Below are 24,139 nucleotides of genomic sequence, written 5' to 3'. Positions count from 1 at the left end.
AACTTAGAACTACTTAAACCTAAGTAACCTAAGGACATCACATACATCCATGCCCGAGGCAGGATTCGAACCTGCGACCGTAGCGGTAGCGCAGTTGCAGAGCGTAGCGCCTAGAACAGGTCGGCCACCCCGGCCGGCATGTTCGAATACAGTATATGCTCCAAAACCTTGCTGCAAATCGAAGTTAGTGCTACAGCCTGTAATTCAGCGGATTGCTCCTACTTCCCTTTTTCGGTATTGGTGTGACTTGAGAAATTTTCCAGTCTTTAGGTACGGATCTTTCTGTGAGCGAGTGGTTGTATATAACTTCGGAATCGGAAAGTTACCCCAATGTTGGCAGACTGTTGTAAATAGTGATGGAGAATATATTGTAGATGACTAAAGTCTGTTTTATGAGTAGCTGTTGTGTTTATTAAACTTATGGAAAAATGCTACGAACTTATGCACCAACCCAATATATAGTTTGAGGCACACAGAATGTTCCAAAAAGTGGTTTTTATCTCCTAATTTATTCAACCGTCTGCAAGGGAATCTACTGAGTCGTCACCTCCCACTCCCCAATAATTTGTGTTGTTCTCACCATCATGACACACAAGTCTCCCAGTGTGGTGCCAACTGGGAAGACTTGTTACTTGGTCGCCGAACTACCCCATGTGGGAACTACAGGCTACCAATGCCATTCGATCATTTCATTTCAGATTTCAGTGTTTACGGTTACTTCTGGAACAGTATGTATATGGGGCACTGTAAGTCACGTGTTTACGACCCCTTTACTGACGTTCGTTGCTACTTTGCCGGCCTGCAGGTGGAGCTGCGTGACTCGCTGCACGACTCTCTGGGCCTGGACACGCGCGTGTTGGACGGCGGCAGCAACTTCAGCGTCGGCCAGCGGCAGCTGGTGTGCCTGGCGAGGGCCATCCTGCGCAACAACCGCGTCCTCATGCTGGACGAGGCCACCGCCAACGTCGATCCCCAGTAAGTTCCTCCTTCAGTACGCACTGACCCATCCTTCTGTGCTCAAATAACACCGCCACATTTTCGGTCAGCGAAACGCTGAACATTAGAAACGACAAGGTTTTGTGTCAACTACGTCAGCAACGAAGCTTGAGAGCGGTGCAAGTCACTTGAAGATTGCAGCAGGTGTAACTCACATGAACTTCAGGACACAACAGAAATTCTACTCACTACGGGAGTATTATAATGCAAAATAAAAGACTGTGTATGATGCTCAATTTTATGGGTTATTGACAAGTAATACATTGGTGTCAGCGACTTACATTCATTCTACATGTACCTCAATATTGTTAAAAACTCTTTGAAAAGTTTTTCATCAGCAACCCACCACCTACCATAATCCTTCGACAGTCCTTCCAAAGTCGACAACGTACATATTTCTCCATGATAAAGAGACAGACCTCGTGAATTTCACCGTTTTTACTTAGATTTATTAACCTGTTCATAAATACACTGAGCGACAGAAATAAAGAATCACTTTTTCGAAACCTTGTAATTCCCATCCATTGAGATGCTTAAGTTTGAACGTTGGCTCACAGATGCGTACAACGTTCCTTTGTAGTGGTGCATAATCGTGGCGCCCTGAGACGTAACCTCGGGCTCGACCACGCTTGAACCAGCGCGGTGTCGACACGCGCGAAAAAAGACCACAGCACGTTTAGGGTTCGTTGATGAAGTCACGATGGCACCAAACTTCATCACAGTTCTGGCCAATGCCAACGTGGAAGTCTCAGAAGATAGGCAGGTTGTCACACCCTCTCTTACCCAAATTTCACCCCTTCTTTTGATGCCTATGTGATGGGGATTAGAACCGCGACTTACAGAGTTGAGATTACGTTGTTTTCTTATGAGAGGCCGGGGAAAACATTCCAGACACATTGCTACTCATAATCGGCACGGAACGGCCTCCGGGAGTGGCATAAAAGGCCTCATGAAACCATCCTTTTCTCTGGGGCGTTGATTCCCAAATACACTCCTGGAAATGGAAAAAAGAACACATTGACACCGGTGTGTCAGACCCACCATACTTGCTCCGGACACTGCGAGAGGGCTGTACAAGCAATGATCACACGCACGGCACAGCGGACACACCAGGAACCGCGGTGTTGGCCGTCGAATGGCGCTAGCTGCGCAGCATTTGTGCACCGCCGCCGTCAGTGTCAGCCAGTTTGCCGTGGCATACGGAGCTCCATCGCAGTCTTTAACACTGGTAGCATGCCGCGACAGCGTGGACGTGAACCGTATGTGCAGTTGACGGACTTTGAGCGAGGGCGTATAGTGGGTATGCGGGAGGCCGGGTGGACGTACCGCCGAATTGCTCAACACGTGGGGCGTGAGGTCTCCACAGTACATCGATGTTGTCGCCAGTGGTCGGCGGAAGGTGCACGTGCCCGTCGACCTGGGACCGGACCGCAGCGACGCACGGATGCACGCCAAGACCGTAGGATCCTACGCAGTGCTGTAGGGGACCGCACCGCCACTTCCCAGCAAATTAGGGACACTGTTGCTCCTGGGGTATCGGCGAGGACCATTCGCAACCGTCTCCATGAAGCTGGGCTACGGTCCCGCACACCGTTAGGCCGTCTTCCGCTCACGCCCCAACATCGTGCAGCCCGCCTCCAGTGGTGTCGCGACAGGCGTGAATGGAGGGACGAATGGAGACGTGTCGTCTTCAGCGATGAGAGTCGCTTCTGCCTTGGTGCCAATGATGGTCGTATGCGTGTTTGGCGCCGTGCAGGTGAGCGCCACAATCAGGACTGCATACGACCGAGGCACACAGGGCCAACACCCGGCGTCATGGTGTGGGGAGCGATCTCCTACACTGGCCGTACACCACTGGTGATCGTCGAGGGGACACTGAATAGTGCACGGTACATCCAAACCGTCATCGAACCCATCGTTCTACCATTCCTAGACCGGCAAGGGAACTTGCTGTTCCAACAGGACAATGCACGTCCGCATGTATCCCGTGCCACCCAACGTGCTCTAGAAGGTGTAAGTCAACTACCCTGGCCAGCAAGATCTCCGGATCTGTCCCCCATTGAGCATGTTTGGGACTGGATGAAGCGTCGTCTCACGCGGTCTGCACGTCCAGCACGAACGCTGGTCCAACTGAGGCGCCAGGTGGAAATGGCATGGCAAGCCGTTCCACAGGACTACATCCAGCATCTCTACGATCGTCTCCATGGGAGAATAGCAGCCTGCATTGCTGCGAAAGGTGGATATACACTGTACTAGTGCCGACATTGTGCATGCTCTGTTGCCTGTGTCTATGTGCCTGTGGTTCTGTCAGTGTGATCATGTGATGTATCTGACCCCAGGAATGTGTCAATAAAGTTTCCCCTTCCTGGGACAATGAATTCACGGTGTTCTTATTTCAATTTCCAGGAGTGTATTTGGGGTCTAAAACGACAGTTCGCAGTGCGATGACCAACTGGAAGAAGTTTTTGACTATCTTTGTCATTGCTGACACCCTCGGATGTTTCAACCCTCCTCTAAGGACACTGTGGGGCTGCATCCCCATTAAACACGATCTGACCCCTTTGGAGCGCAGCGTGACCACAATTTTTGTTCTGGTGTACAGATTGGAACCACTAGGCACCGTTCAGCATCATTCGACGAAATTTGTACTTGGCCCGAAACAGCAATGGGTGCACACGCTTTTTTCGACCCTCGTATTTCGCGTCCACCTGTGGAGTGATCACACGGGAGAGCAACGTTAACATGTACAGCTCTTTCGCCGCTGAATTGCTGCTGTTGTCCCTGATAGTAGGCCGTTCGGAACCAGGGGGTGTCGAACGGGTTGCCAGTCTGCAAGTGGTTAGAACTTCGTCATGGGTTTTGTCTCTAGAGGTACATTCGTAGATTTTTCAATAATGATGGGTGGGTGCACTGAGGGTTTTGCCGAAATGGGGGGGTCTTATAGAAAATCTTTGTCGTTTTGTGTGTCCATGTCATGTCACAGGAGGACACAAAATAGGGATGCTGAAAAAAAAAAACATAATCAACATTAGCTCTCTTGGAACACGTTCAAATTTCGTCGAATGGTTTTGAACGGCCTCTAATATTTCTAACCTCTACACGAAAGCAAAAATTGCAGTCGCGTTGATCTCCAAAGGGGACAGATCATGTTTAATGGAGATGCAACCCCATAATGGCCTTAGTGAAGGGTTGAAATGTCCGGGGGTCCTGAAAGGAATTGAGAAGTTACGCATAATTTTTACGCAAATCCAGATTTATGAAGCTCTGACTACTTCTCGGTAGCTCACAAACGTCAAGTCGGAAATACAGTTGTATGAGTCATCAGTCTTCAAACTACTTCGATACGGCGAGCCACAAATTCCTCTCTTGTGCCAGCATCTTCATGTCGGAGTAGCATTTACAACCTACGTTCTCAATTATTTATCTCTCCTGCCTTCTTTACGGTTTCTACTCTCTACAGCTTCCTCTGGTGCTAGTGAAGTTATTCCCTGATGTGTTAACGTATGTGCTACCATCCTCTCCCTTGTTATTGTCGGTGATCTCCACATGTTACTGTTGTTACTGTCTTCGCCGATTCTGCAGAGAACCTCTTCGTTTTTTTTTTTATGTCTACCCAATTTTTTAACATCCTACTGTAGAAACACGTCTCAAACGCCCCGATTCTCTTCTTTTTGGGTTTTACGAGCATCCATTGATCACTACCACACAATGCTGTACTTCAAATGTACATTCTCATAAATTTCTTCCACAGACTAAGATCGATTTTTGATACTAGTAGACTTATTTTATACAGGAAAGCTCTCTTCGCCTGTGTTAGTCTGTTTTTTATATCTTTCAACTTCGTCCGTTATCTGTTATTTCGCTTCCAAGGTAACAGAATGCCTCGAGTTCTTGTACTTCGTGGTCCTCAGTTTAGAAGATAAGTTTCCCAATTATGTCATATTCCTACTCCTCATTACTATCCTCTTCCTTCGGTTTTCTCTCAATCTGTATTCTGTGGTCAGCAGACTAGTCATTCCACTCAGTATGTCCTGTAATTCTTTACCACTTCCTCTGAGGATAGCATGTCATTAGCGAAACTTATCATTGATATTCTTTCATACTGAGTTTAATCCCTCTCCTGAACCTGTCTTTTATTTTCATCATTGATTCTTCGATGTGTAGACTGAACAATAGGGGAGAAAGACTACATCCCTGCCTTACACGCATTTTAACCCGACCACTTCGTTCTTGGTCCTCCAGTCATTGTACCCTCTTGGCACTTGTACGTATCGTATATTATCCGTATTTCCCTACATATTGCCCTCATTTTTCTTAGGATTCCGTGCATCTTGCACCATTTTATATTATCGAACACTTTTTTCTGGTCGATAAATCTTATGAATGTGTCTTGATTTTTCGTCAGTCTTGCTTCAGTTATCAAACGCTACCTCTCCGCTACCTTTGCCTTTTCGAAAGCCAGACTAATGGTCTTCTAAAAGATCCTCAGTTTTCTTTTCCATTCTTATGTATATTATTCTTGTCAGCAATTTGGGGCATGAGCCATTAAGCCCATTGTGTTATAATCTCGCACTAATATGCCCTTGTGAATTATATTTTTCCGAAAGTATGATGGTGTCTCTGCAGTTCTCATAGATTCTATGCATACATAACACCAAATAATTCACACTTAAAACAATCCCATTCATGTAGCTGCTTCACCTAGCCGAAGAACGATAGTCGAGAAGTGCACTAAAAGTTTCAATCTTGAAGCTGGCGAAACAAGATCGTAAGTCTGGAAACATCGTACTTCCTCCAGGCCTGGCCAGCACCGCTTCTTGGCGAAAGAAGTAGAGCAAGTGGAGCATCCTTCCCCTTCGTGCGTGCTCCTTCCGACATTTGCGCGCGAGTGCTTGTTTCCAAAATTGTTCCCAAACATAAAAACCCTGACGCTAGTTATTATCGACTAAACAGTTGGCCAGACAAATGGGAATAGGAGTTTTTGTCTACAAATTATCTATACTTTCTTTGGGCGATCTTTGTATACACGATAAAAAGTCACCCTGTCTACATATTAACCAAAGAAATTAGGACATTTCACAAAATATCAAACCTTACATATCTTGCGTAATCTCCTAACAGCTTTGGTTAATATGCAGGGTTCAAATGGCTCTAAGCACTATGGGACTTAACATCTGAGGTCATCAGTCCCCTAGAACTTAGAACTAGTTAAACCTAACTAGCCTAAGGACATCACACACATCCATGCCCGAGGCAGGATTCGAACCTACGACCGTAGCAGGAGCGCTGTTCCCGTCTGAAGCGCCTAGTACCGCTCGGCCACAAAATATGTAGGGTGTTTGTTTTAACTTTAGACAACTAAACATCTCGAAAACTACGCATTCTACGAAAAAAAGATGTTCTAGTTCAAAAGTTGATATTAGTAAAGAGGACATCTGTCTGTGCTGCAACTGGCCACATCCTGACCACGCCTCCTGTGTGGACGGGATCAACTTTGTATTTTCAAATGGTAACCCCCATTTTTATTGCATTTCAAATATTTTTTGCAATAGAATCCGAATATGCAATAATTATGGGGGGGGGGGATTCTCACTTCAAAATACAATGTGACCCCGCCCAGGCAGGAGAGGTGGCTAGTAAGTGGACAGCTGTAGCATAGACAGATGTTCCCTTTACTAACATTAACTTTTGACCTATAACATTTTTTTCGTACGGTGCATCGTTTTCGAGATATTTATTTATCTCAAGTTAAAACAAACACCTTGAATCCAGAATGAGATTTTCACTCTGCAGCAGGAGAGCTTCTGTAAAGTTTGGAAGGTAGGAGACGAGATACTGGCAGAAGTAAAGCTGTGAGTACCGGGCGTGAGTCGTGCTTCGGTAGCTCAGATGGTAGAGCACTTGCCCGCGAAAGGCAAAGGTCCCGAGTTCGAGTCTCGGTCGGGCACACAGTTTTAATCTGCCAGGAAGCTTCAAACACCTTGAATATTCGGAACTTGCCGGACACCCAAACATCGCGTTCTGTTAGTAACAGCCACGTGCGTGTTCAGCGCATCATCGAATGTCAGGTGTAGTAACGATAACGTCGCTCACAATACGTTATACATATACAGAGGGAGAAACAAAACATTCAGTCGATTGCTGCAACTACAGCCCACCTGCCCCAGTACAGTGGACAATCGTATGCACCACTGCTCGTCACAGTTATTAGTGATGAATTATTCTACAAGCATTCTAAGTCTGAGATTAAAGGACAAGTTAAGAATGGGAACACAAAGATTATCTTATCGCAATAAAAATTTAGTCTTAACACAGATTCCGGTAAAGAGAGTAATTACTGCGCACTTATTTTGAAACTGCTGAGCGATGTGCTTCAGGGGTTTGGCCACGATACTTCAAGTTCTACTTATAGCCGAGATCACTCCCCTATTCTACAGTTTCTGCTGCTTGAAAAAATATATTTGTGATCAATTTCTCACGATTGGAGTTGACAGTCATGTAGTACTTTGTAAAAGTACAATATACCACTTGATAACGGCAGGCAGGCCAAAACTGAAATAATGAAAATAACTAACTTCTACAGTCAGTGGTGAATATAGCGTCATTTACAAAGATAGTCATCACACTGCAGCTGTGGAAGACGTATAGGATGGCCCAAAGCTTTAGGGTCAAGTTATGCAGATGGTAGAAGATCGTAAATCGAGCACTTTGAGATTAGGACTCAACTGTAGGAAATCAGTATTTCGTTTATTATTGATATAAATAACTTCCATGTTAGGACAACTGCAGCCCACAGTAACCTGCATTCATTACAACATAATCTATTAATGAAATTAAAATTTGGGTTGAAATCATTGAACCCCATTGCTTGCACACCTTGTATATGACAGCGGTTTACCTGCTGTTCCGGCAGTACTGTCTGCAACATACTCAAAATATGCGTCTCACGCGCAAAAAAATGGTTCAAATGACTCTGAGAACTATGGGACTTAACATCTGAGGTCATCAGTCCCTAGAACTTAGAACTATTTAAACTTTACTAACCTAAGGACATCACACAAATCATTGCCCGAGGCAGGATCCGAACCTGCGACCGTAGCAGTCGCGCGGTTCCGGACTGAAGCGCATAAAACCGCTTGGCCACAGAGGCCGGCCTCACGCACAAGTTGACGGCTGACGTTTGATAAATCTTCTCCCACACGATCCAACACCATCTCCTCAAATTGTACTGTGCAAGCAATGCTGCGATGAGAACCTTACTCATTCCTCTGTTGCTTGAACGACGCAGCAGCTTGTAAGTTTTTGTTGGTGGCGACAAATTCCTCCCGACCAGGATGACACCTGCTGATAAAATTTTCCTTTTTCATTCTCTCGGCTTTCCAGGAACTGCAATCAGCTTCACCGTACACTGAGGTGACAAAAGTCATGCGATAACTCCTAACATCGTATTGGACCTCCTTATGCTCGGCGTAGTGTAGCATTTCGACGTGGCATGGACACAACAAGTTGTTGGAAGTCCCTTGCAGAAATACTGAGCCATGCTGCGTCTATAGCCGTCCATAATTGCTAAAGTACTGCTGGTGCAGAATTTTGTGCACGAACTGACCTATTGATTATATCACACAAATGTTCATATCAGACGATCTTGGTGACCAAATCACTCACTCGAACTGTCCAGAATGTTCCTCGAACGAATCGCGAAAAATTGTGGCCAGGTGAAATGGTGCATCATCCATAAAAATTCCATCTCTGTATCATTGAAAATAGTCTGCAAATAGCGGAACATAAACATTTCCAGTCAATGATCGGTTAAATTGGACCAGAATACCCAGTCCATTACATGTAAACATAACCCGCACCATTATGGGGCCAACACCAACAGGCACAGTACCTTGTTCACAACTCGGATCCATGGCTTCGTGGGGTCTACGCCACACTCAAAACCTACCACCAGTTAATACCAACTTAAATTGGGACTCATCTGGCCACGCCACGGTTTTCCAGTCGCCTGGGATCCAACCGGTGTGGTCACGAGCTGTAGGTGATGTGCTGTCAGCACTCGCGTCGGTCGTCTGCTGCCATACATCATTAACGTCAAATTTCGCCGCGCTGCCCTAAAGCCTGGTTTTCACGACGACACTGCCTTGCGCCACTCGTCGCGTGAAACGAGTTGGACGCAACGAGCTTCGTATGTCTGTAGACACGGCGCCACCAGTGTACACTTCAGTTTCGTCGTCTTGTGAGTGCCGTAGTCATGTGTAAAATGAAAGTTTTGGCAGCTGTATGATTTGAGACAGAGTTAATGCTTGTTGGTATGAAATCGCTGCATAAGACAAAAGAAAAAAAAATTAGATACTTGTTTGGGTTCGTGACTGGATAAAGAAAAGAAGTCTCCTCGGTTGCTCAGCGACCCTGCTGAAAGAAATTGTGCTAGTAGACGCTATAAGATTTTTAATCATCTGTACTGCAATTTGTGAATCGGAGGCGTTGCTGTGACGTTTTAAATAAATTAATATCGAGTAAAGAATTCAGTTTTCCAAATTTTTTTTAGCCTATTCTCCTGTCAACTAAGGAATCGCTCAACTCTAACCAGGGGATTATAGTGTTGTAGACGTGGGCTGTTCTGCAGCCAAAAGTTTTGCTTGTCTGTATTTTTATCAATTCATTTGTATATGTCCACCTATAATTTTAATTCAGTTGATTTTCCTCTACAGCTCAGATATTGTCTACCAACTCATGTTTAGACCGCGTATGACAGTCTCGAGCGAGCAACAAACCGCTGCTTGTTTTTTGCAGTCAACTTAATTAAAATGCTACAAACTCCTATGCATAGCACGGATACCAAAAAAGCGAACAGTTTCCTCCGTTCACCACTTCATATTTCAGTTTTTTTACTCCCTACTGACACACCTAACCTCAAAACTCATGCAACTAGTGTCGCCAAAGTTGAACAAGCCGAAAGAGCTTAGTTTCGGCGACGAGTTTCGCACACTCACGCCGCGCATGCGCAGCGTCTTACAGCGCAGTTACGTGCAATCCAGTGTCGTTGTGAAAACTAGGCTTAAAGGATACGTTGGTCGTGCATCCCACATTGAATTCTGCTGTTATTTCACGCAGTGTCGCTTGTCTGTTAGCACTGATAATTCCACGCAAACGCCGCTGCTCTCAGTCGTTAAGTGAAGACCGTCGGCCACTGAGTTGTCCGTGGTAAGAGGTAATGCCTGAAATTTGGTATTCTTGGAATACTCGCAATATTGAACACTGTGGATCTCCGAATATTGAATTCCCTAACGATTTTCGAAATGAAATGTCCCGTGCATCTAGCTTCACTACCATTCCGCGTTCAAAGTCGGTTAATTCCCTTCGCGCCGCTGCAATCACGTCGGTAACCTTTTCACATAAATCACCTGCGTACCAGTGACAGGTCTATCAATGCAGTGCCCTTTTATACCTTGGGTAAGCGATAGTACCACCATCTGTATATGTGCACCTCAGCGTACTTTAAATACATTCCTGTAACGAGTATTGCTCCATTTCGGATACCAAGTTAAATGCTCCTTTCGTCCGTGCCCCGGAGCTTCTGCAGCATCGCGTGAAGTCATATCCGCAGCCGTGGCCAGAATCCACGCACTCTTAGCTATGTGCGTCGTGCGATACTGGACCACCGACTCCAGTATGAAGGAAAACATCCTTTCTTCTGCAATCGGATACTGATCCATGACGCTACAAGCGGACAGGGCTAGCACACATTGGTGGTAAGGCTTGTTACACCAACCGTGAATTGTAAGCAATGGATAACCTCTTAGTGGGCACACCACAAGGCGATTGTGTGTTGTTTCCCAAGGTAGCAACATCGGCGTCGATGCGGCAGTCATTTTGATTATTGTGTAACGTAAGCAGTCTACAATCGCTCATTTCTCACTCAAATTTTCTCGTCAGCTGAAATGTCATTTAGCAGCCGCTGGTTTTAAATTGTCTTTCGGTTAAATAGGGTTCGCCAGGAGAAATGGTCAGTATTCGGGTATATGACAGCAACGATCATTTGAAGCAAAAATTCTAGTATATGTAGGGTCTAAAACGCACACCTTTCGAGCTATAAGCACTTCATCTTCGATAATGTAAAGCAAATGTCTCCTACTGCAAGCTCTTTGCTTTCCATGTTTTGGGAGGAGGTAGTATGGATCAAAATAAGAAAAAAAGTCCAGTAAACATGGGCTCTAAAGTGAATACCTTAAGACTTATGAGTACGTCATCAGTTGAAGAGATGTGTTTCACAGTAACGAAGATCATGAACTATTCGAAGCTCTTAACGCATGCCCATGTTTACTGGAATTGTTTGCTTCGAATGATCGTTCCTATCGTATCCCTGAATACTGATCTTTCCTCCTGGGACACATTCAGTAATTTTTGTCCGAAAGTATGGAAGACGATGAGCGCAAATCTACGAAGGTCACTCCAAAAGAAATGCATTTTTTTTTTTAAATCCATCTTTTATTCTACATGTTTGGAAGTTTTACAGTGTGTAGATACATCCTTCAGGAACAATATTTTCATTTCTCCACATAATTTCCATCCCTCTCAACTGCCTTACGCTACCTTGGAACCAGCGCCTATATACCCTCATGGTAAAATTCTGGACCAACCTGTTGGAGCCATTGTTTGACAGCGTGCACAAGGGATTCATCATCTTCAAACCTTGTTCCACGAAGAGAGTCTTTCAGTTTCCCAAAGAGATGATAGGCACATGGAACCAGGTCAGGACTGTAAGGCGGGTGTTTCAGTGTTGTCCATTCGAGTTTTGTGATCGCTTCCATGGGTTTTTGACTGACATGTGGCCGTGCATTGTCGTGCAACAGCAAAACATCCTGCTTTTGCCGATGTGGTCGAACACGACTCAGTCGAGCTTGAAGTTTCTTCAGTGTCGTCACATATGCATCAGAATTTATGGTGGTTCAACTTGGCATGATGTCCACAAGAAAGAGTCCTTCGGAATCGAAAACCACCGTAGCCATAACATTTCCAGCAGAAGGTGTGGTTTTGATTTTTTTTCTTGGGTGAATTTGCATGATGACTCTCCATTGATTGCCTCTTCGTCTCTGGTGAAAAATGATGGAGCCATGTTTCATCACCTGTCACAATTCTTCCAAGAAATTCATCTCCACCATTCTCGTACGGTTCCAAAAGTTCGCTGCATACCGTTTTTCTTGTTTATTTGTGAGCGACTCTCAACATCCTGGGAACCCACCAGGCGCAAACCTTTTTTAACGCCAACACTTCCAGTACTCTGCAAACCCTTTCTTCCCCTATCCCAACGTAGCGTGACAATTAGTTCACTGTGATGCGTCTGTCAACAGTCACCAGTTCGTTAACTCTTTGCACATTTTCTGGAGTGTGTGCAGTACGAGGCCTGCCGCTGCGAGGACAATCCTCAATATTGCCGTGCCCGCTTTCATCACGTAACCTGCTTGCCCACCGACTAACTGTACTGCGATCGACAGCAGCATCTCCATACACCTTTTTCAACCTCTTGTGGATGTTTCCCACTGTCTCGTTTTCACGGCACAGTAATTCTACGACAGGACGTTGCTTCTGACGAACGTCAGTTGTAGCAGCCATCTTAAAGACTTGTTGTGACGGCGCCACTCACAGGAGCTGGTTGAACTATGTCTGAAAACAAGCGGGAAGGATGTATCTACACACTGTAAAACTTTCACTCATGCAGAATGAAAACTGTATTTTTACAAAAATAGTATGCATTTCTTTTGGAGTGACCCTCGTACGTAAATGTCACTCATTTAAGAATAACATAATAAAGGAACAGAAAATTCTTCACAATATAGTAGTGTCATTTATACTTGTATCCGACGTTAATTATTCAGAATTGGCGATTTGTGAATCAAAATTCATTCATAAACTACACCACCGCTTGCGAAAATTGCAGAATCCACCAAGGAACGATTTGAATGACTCCAAAATTGAAGGAGGTATCGAACGGCGGAGCCATAATAAGTGATTAAGTTTGCTGGGCGATGGCGTCCACCTAGGCCCAGCACTGCCTTCATTTATGTGGCTAGAGCCGGCCGCGGTGGCCTAGCGGTTCTAGGCGCGCAGTCCGGAACCGCGCGACGGCTACGGTCGCAGGTTCGAATCCTGCCTCGGGCATGGGTGTGTGTGATGTCCTTAGGTTAGTTAGGTTTAAGTAGTTCTAAGTTCTAGGGGACTGATGACCACAGATGTTAAGTCCCATAGTGCTCAGAGCCATTTTTTGTGGCTGGAGACGTCAGTGTTTTGCCACGCTCAGTCGGTGCAGAGTCATCCAACGAAGTGGAAAGGTCCAAACAGAATTCTATTATTCCTCATCGATGCACAATGTGACTCTGTTCGAACTGGGAAGATGACTGGTCTCCGGGAAACGAGTCTGTCGTACGTCATACTGCGGCCCGTACAGCGAACGCTGGTATATCAATGATGTGTGTGTACAACCAATGGATAGATGAGAGTCACACACAGCAACGAACTTATACTAAACCATTGTGATCACATTGTGGTATGACAGTAATCTTGCACGCATGGTCGTAAGCAACAGAAAGCTTTGTCCATTGTGTTCGTCCGAAGTTGGATCACTGGTACAGGCGTTGAACTCGTGGCACGCATATCATTAAGCCTCCTTCCGCTGGCCGTTGTGGCCAAGCGGTTCTAGTCGCTTTAGTCTGGAACCGCGCGACCGCTATGGTCGGAGGTTCGAATCCTGTCTCGGGCATGGATGTTTGTGATGTCCTTAGGTTAGTTAGGTTTAAGTAGTTCTAAGTCTAGGGGACTGATGATCTCAGATGTTAAGTGCCATAGTGATCAGAGCCATTTGAATCATTTTTTGCCTCCTTCCACCGACCAGAAACCACCAACGCTTCAGCCCAGAATGGGCACGTGTGCGCCATCACTGGCGTGGTAAGTAGCTAAATATTGTGTTTTAGGAGGAGTCCCGCTTCAAGTTGGCATAGAGTAATGCCTGCGTTCGCATCAGACGATACCGCGATGAACGCTGTTGGCAGACTGTTCTGTTGAGCGGCGTAGCTGACAAACGCGAAGTGTGATGGCTTCGGGCGTCATCGGCTATAGCGTGCGATCTCGTCTCCTAGGTTTTGACGGCAATCTGAACAGCTATCACTTCATCAAGAAGTGTTTACGGTCCGAGGCACCAACTCCTGTAGGCAGCTCCATATGTCATATTTCAGCAAGATAATGTCCAGCCACATGTTGCGAGAACGCGCAAGCTATGTTTGAAGAACGACGGTTCCCACAGCTTCGCTGGTCTGCATGTTCACCTAACATATTGTTCATAGAACATGTTGAAAACGGTCGGCAACTTGTACGTTATGGTCCTCCTACAACCACTGTCGATGCTTTGTAGACGTGCATAGAAACCGCATGACAGTGTACTCGAATCTCTCGCAGCACAACCACGCCGTCTTTTATTCCATGCTACGACGTTTAGAGGGTCTAATTTCAGCTCGTGGCGGCTTCTCACCATACTGATTTTTCACGGTCAACGTGCATGTCAAATTCATCTGTTAATTTGTCTATTGCCATGTCCCTAATCTGTGGAATAAGTTTCAGTGTAGTCAAATGCGTCTTTCTTGGTGTTGCAATTTGCACAAACAGTAGTGTATTTCGTAATTTTACTCCAAGATTAAGCTTTTTCATTAAACGGTATATTGACAAAGATATCTTATGACTCTATGTTTTCGTTTACAGTACTGATTCACTGATCCAGAAGACTATCAGACAAAAGTTCTCGCACTGTACCGTGCTGACTGTTGCTCATCGTCTAAACACAATCATGGATTCCGATAAGGTTCTCGTAATGGACGCCGGTCGCATGGTGGTGAGTTACAAAAAAAATTACATTTCAGTTCCTTGTGTTGTTCACTGTGTGATGAGAATCTAGTCTATGGTTACCACACGTAATTAAATACGAAATGTTAACAGGTACAGCTCGTGTAATTCTAGTACGCAACATCAGTCTTATAACAGCAACGATGATGAACGATAGCACCGTCTAAAGTAAGAAGAAAAATTAACAGTTGATTTGTTGAAGAACAAGGCAAACGCGGAGCTATACATTGCGTGTGCTCGCTTTTCCTAGTTACTTGGATATTTACTGGAAGTTAATATTAGAAGCTAGTGATAAAGTCAATTACAAAATTTAACTCAATAGCTTCAGTCATGAAATTCAATAAATACGAGAGCTATTCGGAATTTAAGGAACGATCGGTCGCGAGATGGAAACCCTAGTGAAAATCCGATGGAACTTTGCACATATGTGTTGGGCAGTGTCTCTAGTATGCCCGTAGATAGCGGCACGACGCCCTTCTCAGTTCTGAGCGCATAGTGAGCGCTTAAAGATGCCTAGAAAATAGCGCCTGCCGCGATATTTCTCCCAATTTCATGAACCCTACATAAAGTAGCTGTCATGCAGTTCCTTCTTCCTGACAATTCTCGGCCGCACACTGCAGGTGCAATGAGGACGACCCTGCAGTGTTTTCGACGGGAACTGTTTGACCAGCCACCATACAGCCCGGACTTGACTCCCTCTGATTTTCTTCCCCGCTCATATGAACCGCTAGCTAGGAAGACAACATTTTGGTACAGACAACGAACTGCAGTTCAACGCAGAAAATTGTCAGAAAGCATAGGAGGCTGCATTCCATGACAAGGGTATTGTAAAGTTTGTACAATGCAACGACAGATGTTTAAATCAGAGCGGAGACTTTGTAGAGAAGTAGCTGGAAGGTGAAGTTAACTGTTGCAAACAGGAGCTTTGATTTTCGCTGTGATATCCATTTCGCGACGATCGTGGCTTACTTTCCGAAGAGCCCTACGAGGGTTCTCCAGAAAGTAAGTTCCGATCGATCGCGAAATGGATACCACAGTGAAAACTACCCAACATATCTGTTGGGTAGTGTCTCTAGTATGGCCGTCGATCGCATAAAAAAGCTCTGTTCAGTTGTGAGCGCACTGTGAGCGAGTAAAAATGCTTGGAACAACGATGTCTCCCGCCAAGTGGGAGGGCCCGCTGAGAGGCTTCGCCTTAATGAATGCAGCCCACCTAACACAGCTGCCGCACACTTCCTTCTTCATGGCAATTCTCAGCCGCACTCTGCAGGGGCAGTGAAGACGCTCCTGAGTGTTCGATCACCCACAACACAGCCTTAATTGGCTTGTCCTGAGTATCATCTCTGTTCACATGAAACGCTGGATACGAAGACAACACTTGGGCGCAGGCTATGCGCTATGGATCAGCGTAGAGAATTATCGGAAAGCACAGGCGGCTACCTTCTTTGACGATGGTGTTGGAAATTTGGTATAACGCTCCTACAAATGTCTAAATCGGAGCGGTGACTATTTAGAGAAGTATCTGGAAAGTGTAGCTAACTCTCCTAAGCAAAATGTTTCTGACTTTCACTGTGATTTCCATTTAGCGACCGATCTGAACTTACTTTCTGGACAACCCTCGTATTACGATATGCACTTGAAACAGGAGATGGATTCCATGAACTCTTTAACGTTAAGGTTACGTGAACTAATGACGATATCCATGGTAAACTAGTAGTAGATCTAAACGAAAAATTAATATTACAAGTGCTCGAATGCAGTAATGCTTCATTATACTGGCCCTCGCGTGATCTTTCAGTTCCCAGGTTTAACATTACCGCTTTTCCATATTATTAATATCACCATGGGTACCGATTTCGTACTTGAAAATAAGCGACCTCATTCTGAATGTGTGTGTCAAGTTGAACAAAGCGTCTGGTCGTATTTTCTGCTGCGACTGCAGTAAACTTAAGCTCTCTAGTGAATTTTCAGGTCGGTCTACTCTAATGGTATTCCGGAATGTGGTCGTAGAGTCAAAGACTGGAACCAAACTTCGGGATAAAACCAGAGTAGAGCGTGTCAAGGAGTCTGCAAGCTTTCTCTCTTCGTTTACTGTTCAGATATTACTTCCATTTGGTTCCTACCCTACTACACTCTTGCTCATAAATTAAGGATAATGCCGATACATAGTGAAACAACGCTCTGGTGGGCGGTTCATGGGTTTAAATCACCTCGGGGTATGACCATGCAATGCATTTGACCTGCGGTCGTTACACGGTTTGCGCTGGCAGCAGTCGACATACGCAGAGGTGTGTTGGTGCAGGTCAGATTACGGTGCAGCGAGTAGGTGTGCAGACGTCTTCAGTCGAGCTAATGGTGACTGTGTGTTGAAAATGACTTCAAGAACACATATTGATGACGTTATGAGAGGTTGAATAATAGGGCGATTGTAGGCTGGTCAAACACAGCAGGTCGTAGCACGGGCCCTCCGTGTGCCACAAAGTGTGATCTCAAGATTATGGCAACGATTACAGCAGTCAGGAAAGTGTCCAGGCGCTACAGTATGGGACGTACAAAGTGTACAACACCACAAGAAGGCCGATATCTCACCATCACTGCCCGCAGACGGTCACGGGGTACTGCAGGTAGCCTTGCTCAGGACCTTCCCATAGCAACTGGACAGATGACTCCAGACACAGAGACTACAGACGACTGAACAGACATGGTTTATTTGCCTGGAGACCTGCAAGGTGCATTCCACTGATCGCTGGTCACAAGAGAGCCTGTAAAGCCTGGTGTCAAGAACACAGTACATAGTCATTGGAACAGTGGCCCCAGGTTATGTTTACGGACGAGTCCAGCTATAGTCTGAACAGTGATTGTCGCCAGGTTTTCATCTGTCGTGAACCAGGAAACAGATACCAACCCCTTAATGTCCTTGAAAGGGACCTGTATGGAGGTCGTGATTTGATTGTGTGGGGTGGGATTATGATTGGTGCACGTACAACCCTGCATGTCTTTGGCAGAGGTACTGTAACAGGTCAAGTGTATCGGGACGTCATTTTGCACCATTATGTCCACCTTTTCAGGGGTGCAGTGGGTCCCACCTTCGTCCTGATGGATAACAACGCACCGCCCCACGCAGCCGCCATCGTGGAGGAGCACCTTGAAACAGAAGATATCAGGCGAATGGAGTGGCCTGCCTGTTCTCCAGACCTAAACCCCATTGAGTACGTCTGGGATGCTCTCGGTCGACGTATCGCTGCACGTCTTCAAACCCTACGACACTTCAGGAGCTCTGACAGGCACTGGTGCAAGAATGGGAGGCTATACCCCAGCAGCTGCTCCACCACCTGATCCAGAGTATGCCAACCCGTTGTGCGGCCTGTGTACGTGTGCATGGTGATCATATCCCATATTGATGTCGGGGTACATGCGCGGGAAATAGTAGCGTTTTGTAGCACATGTGTTTCAGGGCGTTTTTTTCAACTTATCACCAATACCATAGATCTGTGTCGTGTGTGTTACATATGTGCCTATGCTATTAGCGCCAGTTTTGCGTAGTGCACTACATTCTGCAATTATCCTTAATTTATGAGTATGAGTGTAGAATAGACTATATGACCTAAAGTATCGGACAGACTTACGTAACGTGGAATTGACCACTCGATGTCACGAGAGGCGGGCTCATCAATATAAAAGGAGGGCCTGGAAAGGGGGGGGGGGGGGGGGGAGCAAGGGAGTAATACTGTGCTACCACAGAAAAGCAGTAACAGCAGAAAGAGACGCTCAGGAGACCTCAGTGCCCTCGAACGTGGACCAATCTATGGATGTCACCTGAATGACAAATCCATCAGAGCATGTGAAATCATCTAAAACTGCCCAAGCCGACTGTTGGCAAAGTGGAAACGCGAAGGACCAATCACAGCTAAAGGAACACCAGGCCGACCTCATATACTGACGGACAAGAGCCGTCGAGCACTGCGGAGGGAGGCTGTAAGAATCACTTGAAATCAGCGGAAGGAATCACTCGTGAGTTTAAAGTGCTACCAACAGTACAGCTTACACAATGACTGAGCATAGCGAGTTGAAAAGAATGGTGTACAACGGTCGAGCACCTCTTCACGAGGAACACATTTCTGTAGTCAATATTAAGCGACGATTGGGTGAAGCTGCTGGACAGTGAATGATTGGAAACGAATGATTTGGAGTGATGAATCACGCTACACTCTGCGGAAATCCAATGGAAGGGTTAGGGTGTGCCGTATACCTAGAGAACGTTACCTGCCATCATGTGTATTGTCAACAGTGAAATGTGGATGAGGTGCTATCACAGTATGTGGATGTTTTTCGTGGTTAGGGCTTTGGTTCCCTTACTGCGCTTATGAAAAGGCTAAATGCTGAAGGTGAAGGATATGAACACATTGTGCAGCATTTTGTACAGGGTGCAGTAGACGATGTTTTTTGTATCAACAAGGCGATGCATCCTGTCATAAAGTAGCACCTGTGAGGCAAATGGTTCATGAACAGTAGCATTTTTGAAATGGACCAGACTGCCCAGAGACCCAACTTGAACCCACTGGAACACCTTTCGCATGAGTTAGAACGTCGACTTCGCTCCAGGCCCATGGCGTGCCCTGGTTTCTGCTCTTGAGCAAGAATCAGCTGTCATTTCTCTACAGACATGCGGACATCTCATTGAAAGTGTCTCCAAGCTCAATGCTGATCACACCTCACATTTATGTCCACTAATACGTGTCCAGATGCTTTTGATCAGATACTGTATGAGTCTAAATATAACTGAAGCGCCGTGAATATCAGAAACCCGCTAAAACATCAAATCTCCGACATCGCTGCGGCCGGAAAAATATCCTGCAAGAACGGGACCAACGACGACTGAAGAGAATCTTTCAACGTGACTGAAATGCAACCATTCCCCAATTTGCTGCAGATTTCAATGCTGGGCCATCAACAAGTGTCAGCGCGGACCATTGAACGAAACATTATCCATATGCGCTTGATGACTACACGACACAAAACTTTATGCCTCGCCTGGGCCCTTCGACACCGACATTGGACTGTTGATCACTGGAAACATGTTGCCTGGTCGGACGAGTCTCGTTTCAAATTGTATCGACCGAATGGACGAGTACGGTTATGGAGACAATCTCATGAATCCATGGATCTTGAGTCTCAGCAGAGGACTGTTCAAGCTGGTGGAGGCTCTGTAATGGCATGGGACGTGTGGAGTTGAAGTGATATGGGACCCTTGATACGTCTAGATACGACTGTGACAGGTAACACGTACATAAGCACCCTGTTTGATCACCTGCATCCATTTATGTCCACTGTGCATTCCGACGGACTTGGGAATTCCAGCAGGACAAACCAATGCGATGACCCAAACGTCAAGAATTGCTACAGAGTGCCTCTAGGGACGTTCTTCTCAGTTTAAACACTTCCTCTGGCCACCAAACATGAACATTATTGAGCGTATCTGGGATGCCTTCCAACTTGCTGATCAGAAGAGATCCCCACCCCGCCTCATTCTTGCGGATTTATGAACAGCCCTACAGGATCCATGGTGTCAGTTCCCTCCGGCACTACTTCAGATATTAGTCGAGTCCTTGCCACGTCATGTTGCGACACTTCTGCATGCTCGCGGGAGCCCTACAACATATTACGTACCAGTTTCTTTGGCTATTAGTAAATACATTGACTCACCCAGCGCTAATACTTGTGGCGGAATGTACATGGTGGCATGCGTCCAGGGCCACCTCATTCTCATTCAGATTGCTGTCACTTGACTTGTGTATTGGTGCTTTGCTGATAATGGGCGGTTTGCCAGGAGCACATTAATAAACCTGAATCTATCCTGCAGTGGTAACTCTACCCGTGAGGCGATTGTCGCAGCCGCTCCTCCTCCCAGGGCAAGACAATTTTCTTCAGATATGCAGATAGTGTAGTTTTTTGTGGCGATACATTTTCTCGTCACCTGTTTTGAATAACTGTTGCTTAGAAAACTACTTAATATAGAATACACCTCCAGAAAGTCTCGTGCGTCATCTCTTATGTGATGCGAGTCGACTGCGACGTGCTGCTTATTACAGAATAATATATCCGGTCTTTTTCAAGGAAACTTTTGCAGTGTTAGCCCATTCTGGTCCTAAATACACATGCCAGCACATGGTATATTACAACTATCCCTGTTCTTAAAAATGGTTCTTCCCGCAGCAACTGGTCGTAGACAGCATATTGTACGAATTGATTCCTTGAAGGTCCCCCTCCTTCGACACCAACCACAGTCCTGAGAAATGAGACAAAACAATAAAACATTGGATCACATCTAATAGAGCACTATGGTAGTCAAGGCAGTCTAAAAGTTAATAACTGCCTCCTTTTGCAAGTTAAGTGTTACTGATCTTCAGTGCAATTGGACACATGTGCCACCCTTCTACATAATTTAATAATGGGATAATACCGTCAGATGATGCAGAATTATACGTAAACTTAAAAAACTAAAACAGAAGAACACCTCGAAAAAGTCACTTTTTAGTTTTTTTTAATAACGTCGGAGTTGAAATTCCCATCTTTTAACCAAAACACCATAGATCCCGGAACAGCAAATAGTGTCCAGTGGCTGAAAACAAACATAAGAAGTCTAGTAGAAGTGGTCCAAATAACTACCATTCAATATCCCGAGCATAAATTTCTAGTATAACCTTTTAACATCTTCTGTGCTCAGATGTAATGAGATATTAGTAACGGAATGACCTCCTCAATGCCAACCAGCATTTATTTCGAAAACATCGGACCTGTAAAACCCAACATGCACTTTTGTCATATGACATCGTGAAAGTCACGCATCAAAGCAGTCAGTTAGGTACATATTTTCTTGAACTACGAACACAACTGTCCCTGATATCGACAGTTCGACTGCATGCAGTGTGAAGCGAAATTTATTACTGAACTGCGGATTTCTTGGTAGGGAGAATGCTGCACGTTATCTTGGATGGAGAGTCTTCGACAGGTGTAGAAGTAACTTCGGGTGTGCCCCATGGAATTGCGTTGGAATCCTTGCTGTTAATGGAGTATCTTAATGACCTTGCAGGCAATGATAATAGTAACCTCAGACTTTTCGCAGGTTGTACAGTTACCTATATCGTCTGCAAATAGCTGTCCAAATATTCAGTGAAATCCTGAAAAGATTTCAAAGTGGTGCAAATATTGGTACCTTGCTTTTAAAAGTTAAAAAATGTAAAATTTTCCACTCCAAAAACGTAAAAACCTAGTATCCGGAGACCACAATGTCAGTAAGTCATAGTTGAAATCGGCCAAATCATACAAATACCTTGCTATAACAGTTTGTGCCATATGAAAGGGAATGATCTCATAGGCTCATTCGTAGGTAAAGTAGGCGGTAGACTTCGGTTAATTATTTGAATACTAGGGTAATGCTGTCAGTCTACAAAGGAGACTGCTTAAAAACATTCATGTGACCGATACTAAAATAATGCTCGAGTGTGTGCGACTGGTACCATTTCACGGGACGTTGAACGTATACACAGAAGGAAAGCACAAGTGGTCATAGATTTGTCTGACCCTTGGGAGAGTGTCACGAAGGTGCTCAAAAAAGAGGCAGCACCCTGTTCCATGTACTTCACAGTGGTTTGCAATGTATAGATATAGATGTAATTGTAGACGTAGAAACTGCAGTAGGTAACTCTGCTGCGTTCTGTATACAGACGCTATACACAGCGCGAGCACATGAATACGAAATATGTCACACTTTTAAATAATATAGCTTTAATAAAATTTGATCCAGGATACTTCGTGGAAATAAAACAGTAAAAGCCACTGTTAACAATACTTTATTTGTATCTAGGATTGGAAATGTAGATAGTAATATCGAAAGTAATTTATGGACAGTGATCTCATCAGTTCATGTGGCTAACGATACATATCTCCGCTGATGGTTATCTTATCAATAACTTATGCATTGTAAAGTATACGTTCATGTAACGTTGCAATACCTGTTACCGGCAGAACTAGTATTTAAGCTGGTTTCACCATGCTCTCCTTTTCTATTATACAATTCTTGTGAGATAAATTCTCTGTTTAGCTCTGCTTCTTCTTTCTTCAGGAATTTGACCATCCACATATACTACTACAGAAGAAAGATGGCATGTTTTCCAAAATGGTCCGACAAACGGGATATCTTATGGCAGAACAGCTTAGTAGAATTGCTGAAGAAGTAAGTGACATTTTAATAGCAATTTCAAAGAGATTGTTGCTGCGTACTGCTATTTATGTTTGTTTTTAGTATTTTTAAGTCATATATTTTTTCACATCAAAATGACGATATATCGATCTTTCTGTTACAGTGCTATAATGAAAAAGTTGCGCATTGAATCTCGAGTCCTGCAAGACTGAACCAAATGTGATCACATTCCTAATTACTACGCTGTACTAGTCACATAATTTTTAAACAGTTGATTATCTGTCGGAGTATTATTGTAAAATATCTATGTAAATAACGACCTAACTACTGTACATTATTAAAATTACGTGCCATACTTCTAAGTATTTCTAGCATTTATGAAAATGGCGTAGCAACTTTTGTAGGTAGTTGTTACAGATCATGTACAAATTGACATTGTTGAAGTAAGTCGCTTTTTTTAAAGAAAAATATTTTACCCACAGACCTCTTTCTGCATGAATTGTGAGTGAATTGCGAGTGGTTCGAGAGAAAGTGTATCTTATTAGTCGGTTTCAGTATTCAGTTTCAGCAATATGTGATTCACTGAATACAATAATGATGTAACTGAGGAGATTTCTCTGTAAAACGGAACACATGTGCACGAATTGTGAAAATAACACAGTGTCATGGAGTATGTATATTTTTGTTATAACAAAAAACTGATAGTACCTGAAGCATTAAATGATGTATCCATAACTGAGAAATAAAACATTGTTACCATTTTATAAATTATTAATTTTTCAAATAAACTGATATCTGCACTGGTTCATTTGCAGCATTCCGTAGTACACTGCCATACTACATTCTTACTGATCAAAAGGTGAGTAAAAAGTTGTGCGTTAATTAGTAATGTAAAAGACTGGGTTATCAAGTGAAGATGAACTGTTAACTATGAACACCATTAAAGAATTTACGAAACGCCGTACTATACGCTGAGGAAAATGATATGCATCTATTCCATTATTTTCGACTATTTATGCTGGGTAATTCAAAAGCTTCTGCGCCACCTGA

General features: G+C 44.6%; 1 protein-coding gene across 1 annotated transcript in view; it reads left to right on the top strand.

Annotated features, from left to right (window-relative positions):
* The window catches only part of LOC124776435 (ATP-binding cassette sub-family C member 4-like), a 261,830-nt gene extending 237,989 nt beyond the window's left edge, over nt 1-23,841 (top strand). Inside the window, exons 22-25 of the mRNA XM_047251434.1 lie at nt 806-975; nt 14,749-14,878; nt 23,012-23,122; nt 23,253-23,841. Coding sequence (XP_047107390.1) covers nt 806-975; nt 14,749-14,878; nt 23,012-23,122; nt 23,253-23,279 — 438 coding nt within the window. The 3' untranslated portion in view covers nt 23,280-23,841. The remainder of the gene's footprint in view (nt 1-805; nt 976-14,748; nt 14,879-23,011; nt 23,123-23,252) is intronic.
* Nucleotides 23,842-24,139: the final 298 nt, after the last annotated feature.

The sequence above is a fragment of the Schistocerca piceifrons genome, chromosome 2 (genome assembly GCF_021461385.2).
Source record: "Schistocerca piceifrons isolate TAMUIC-IGC-003096 chromosome 2, iqSchPice1.1, whole genome shotgun sequence".
NCBI lineage: Eukaryota > Metazoa > Arthropoda > Insecta > Orthoptera > Acrididae > Schistocerca > Schistocerca piceifrons.
Note: the sequence above shows the minus strand (reverse complement) of the source record. Positions and strands in the feature narration are given on the sequence as shown.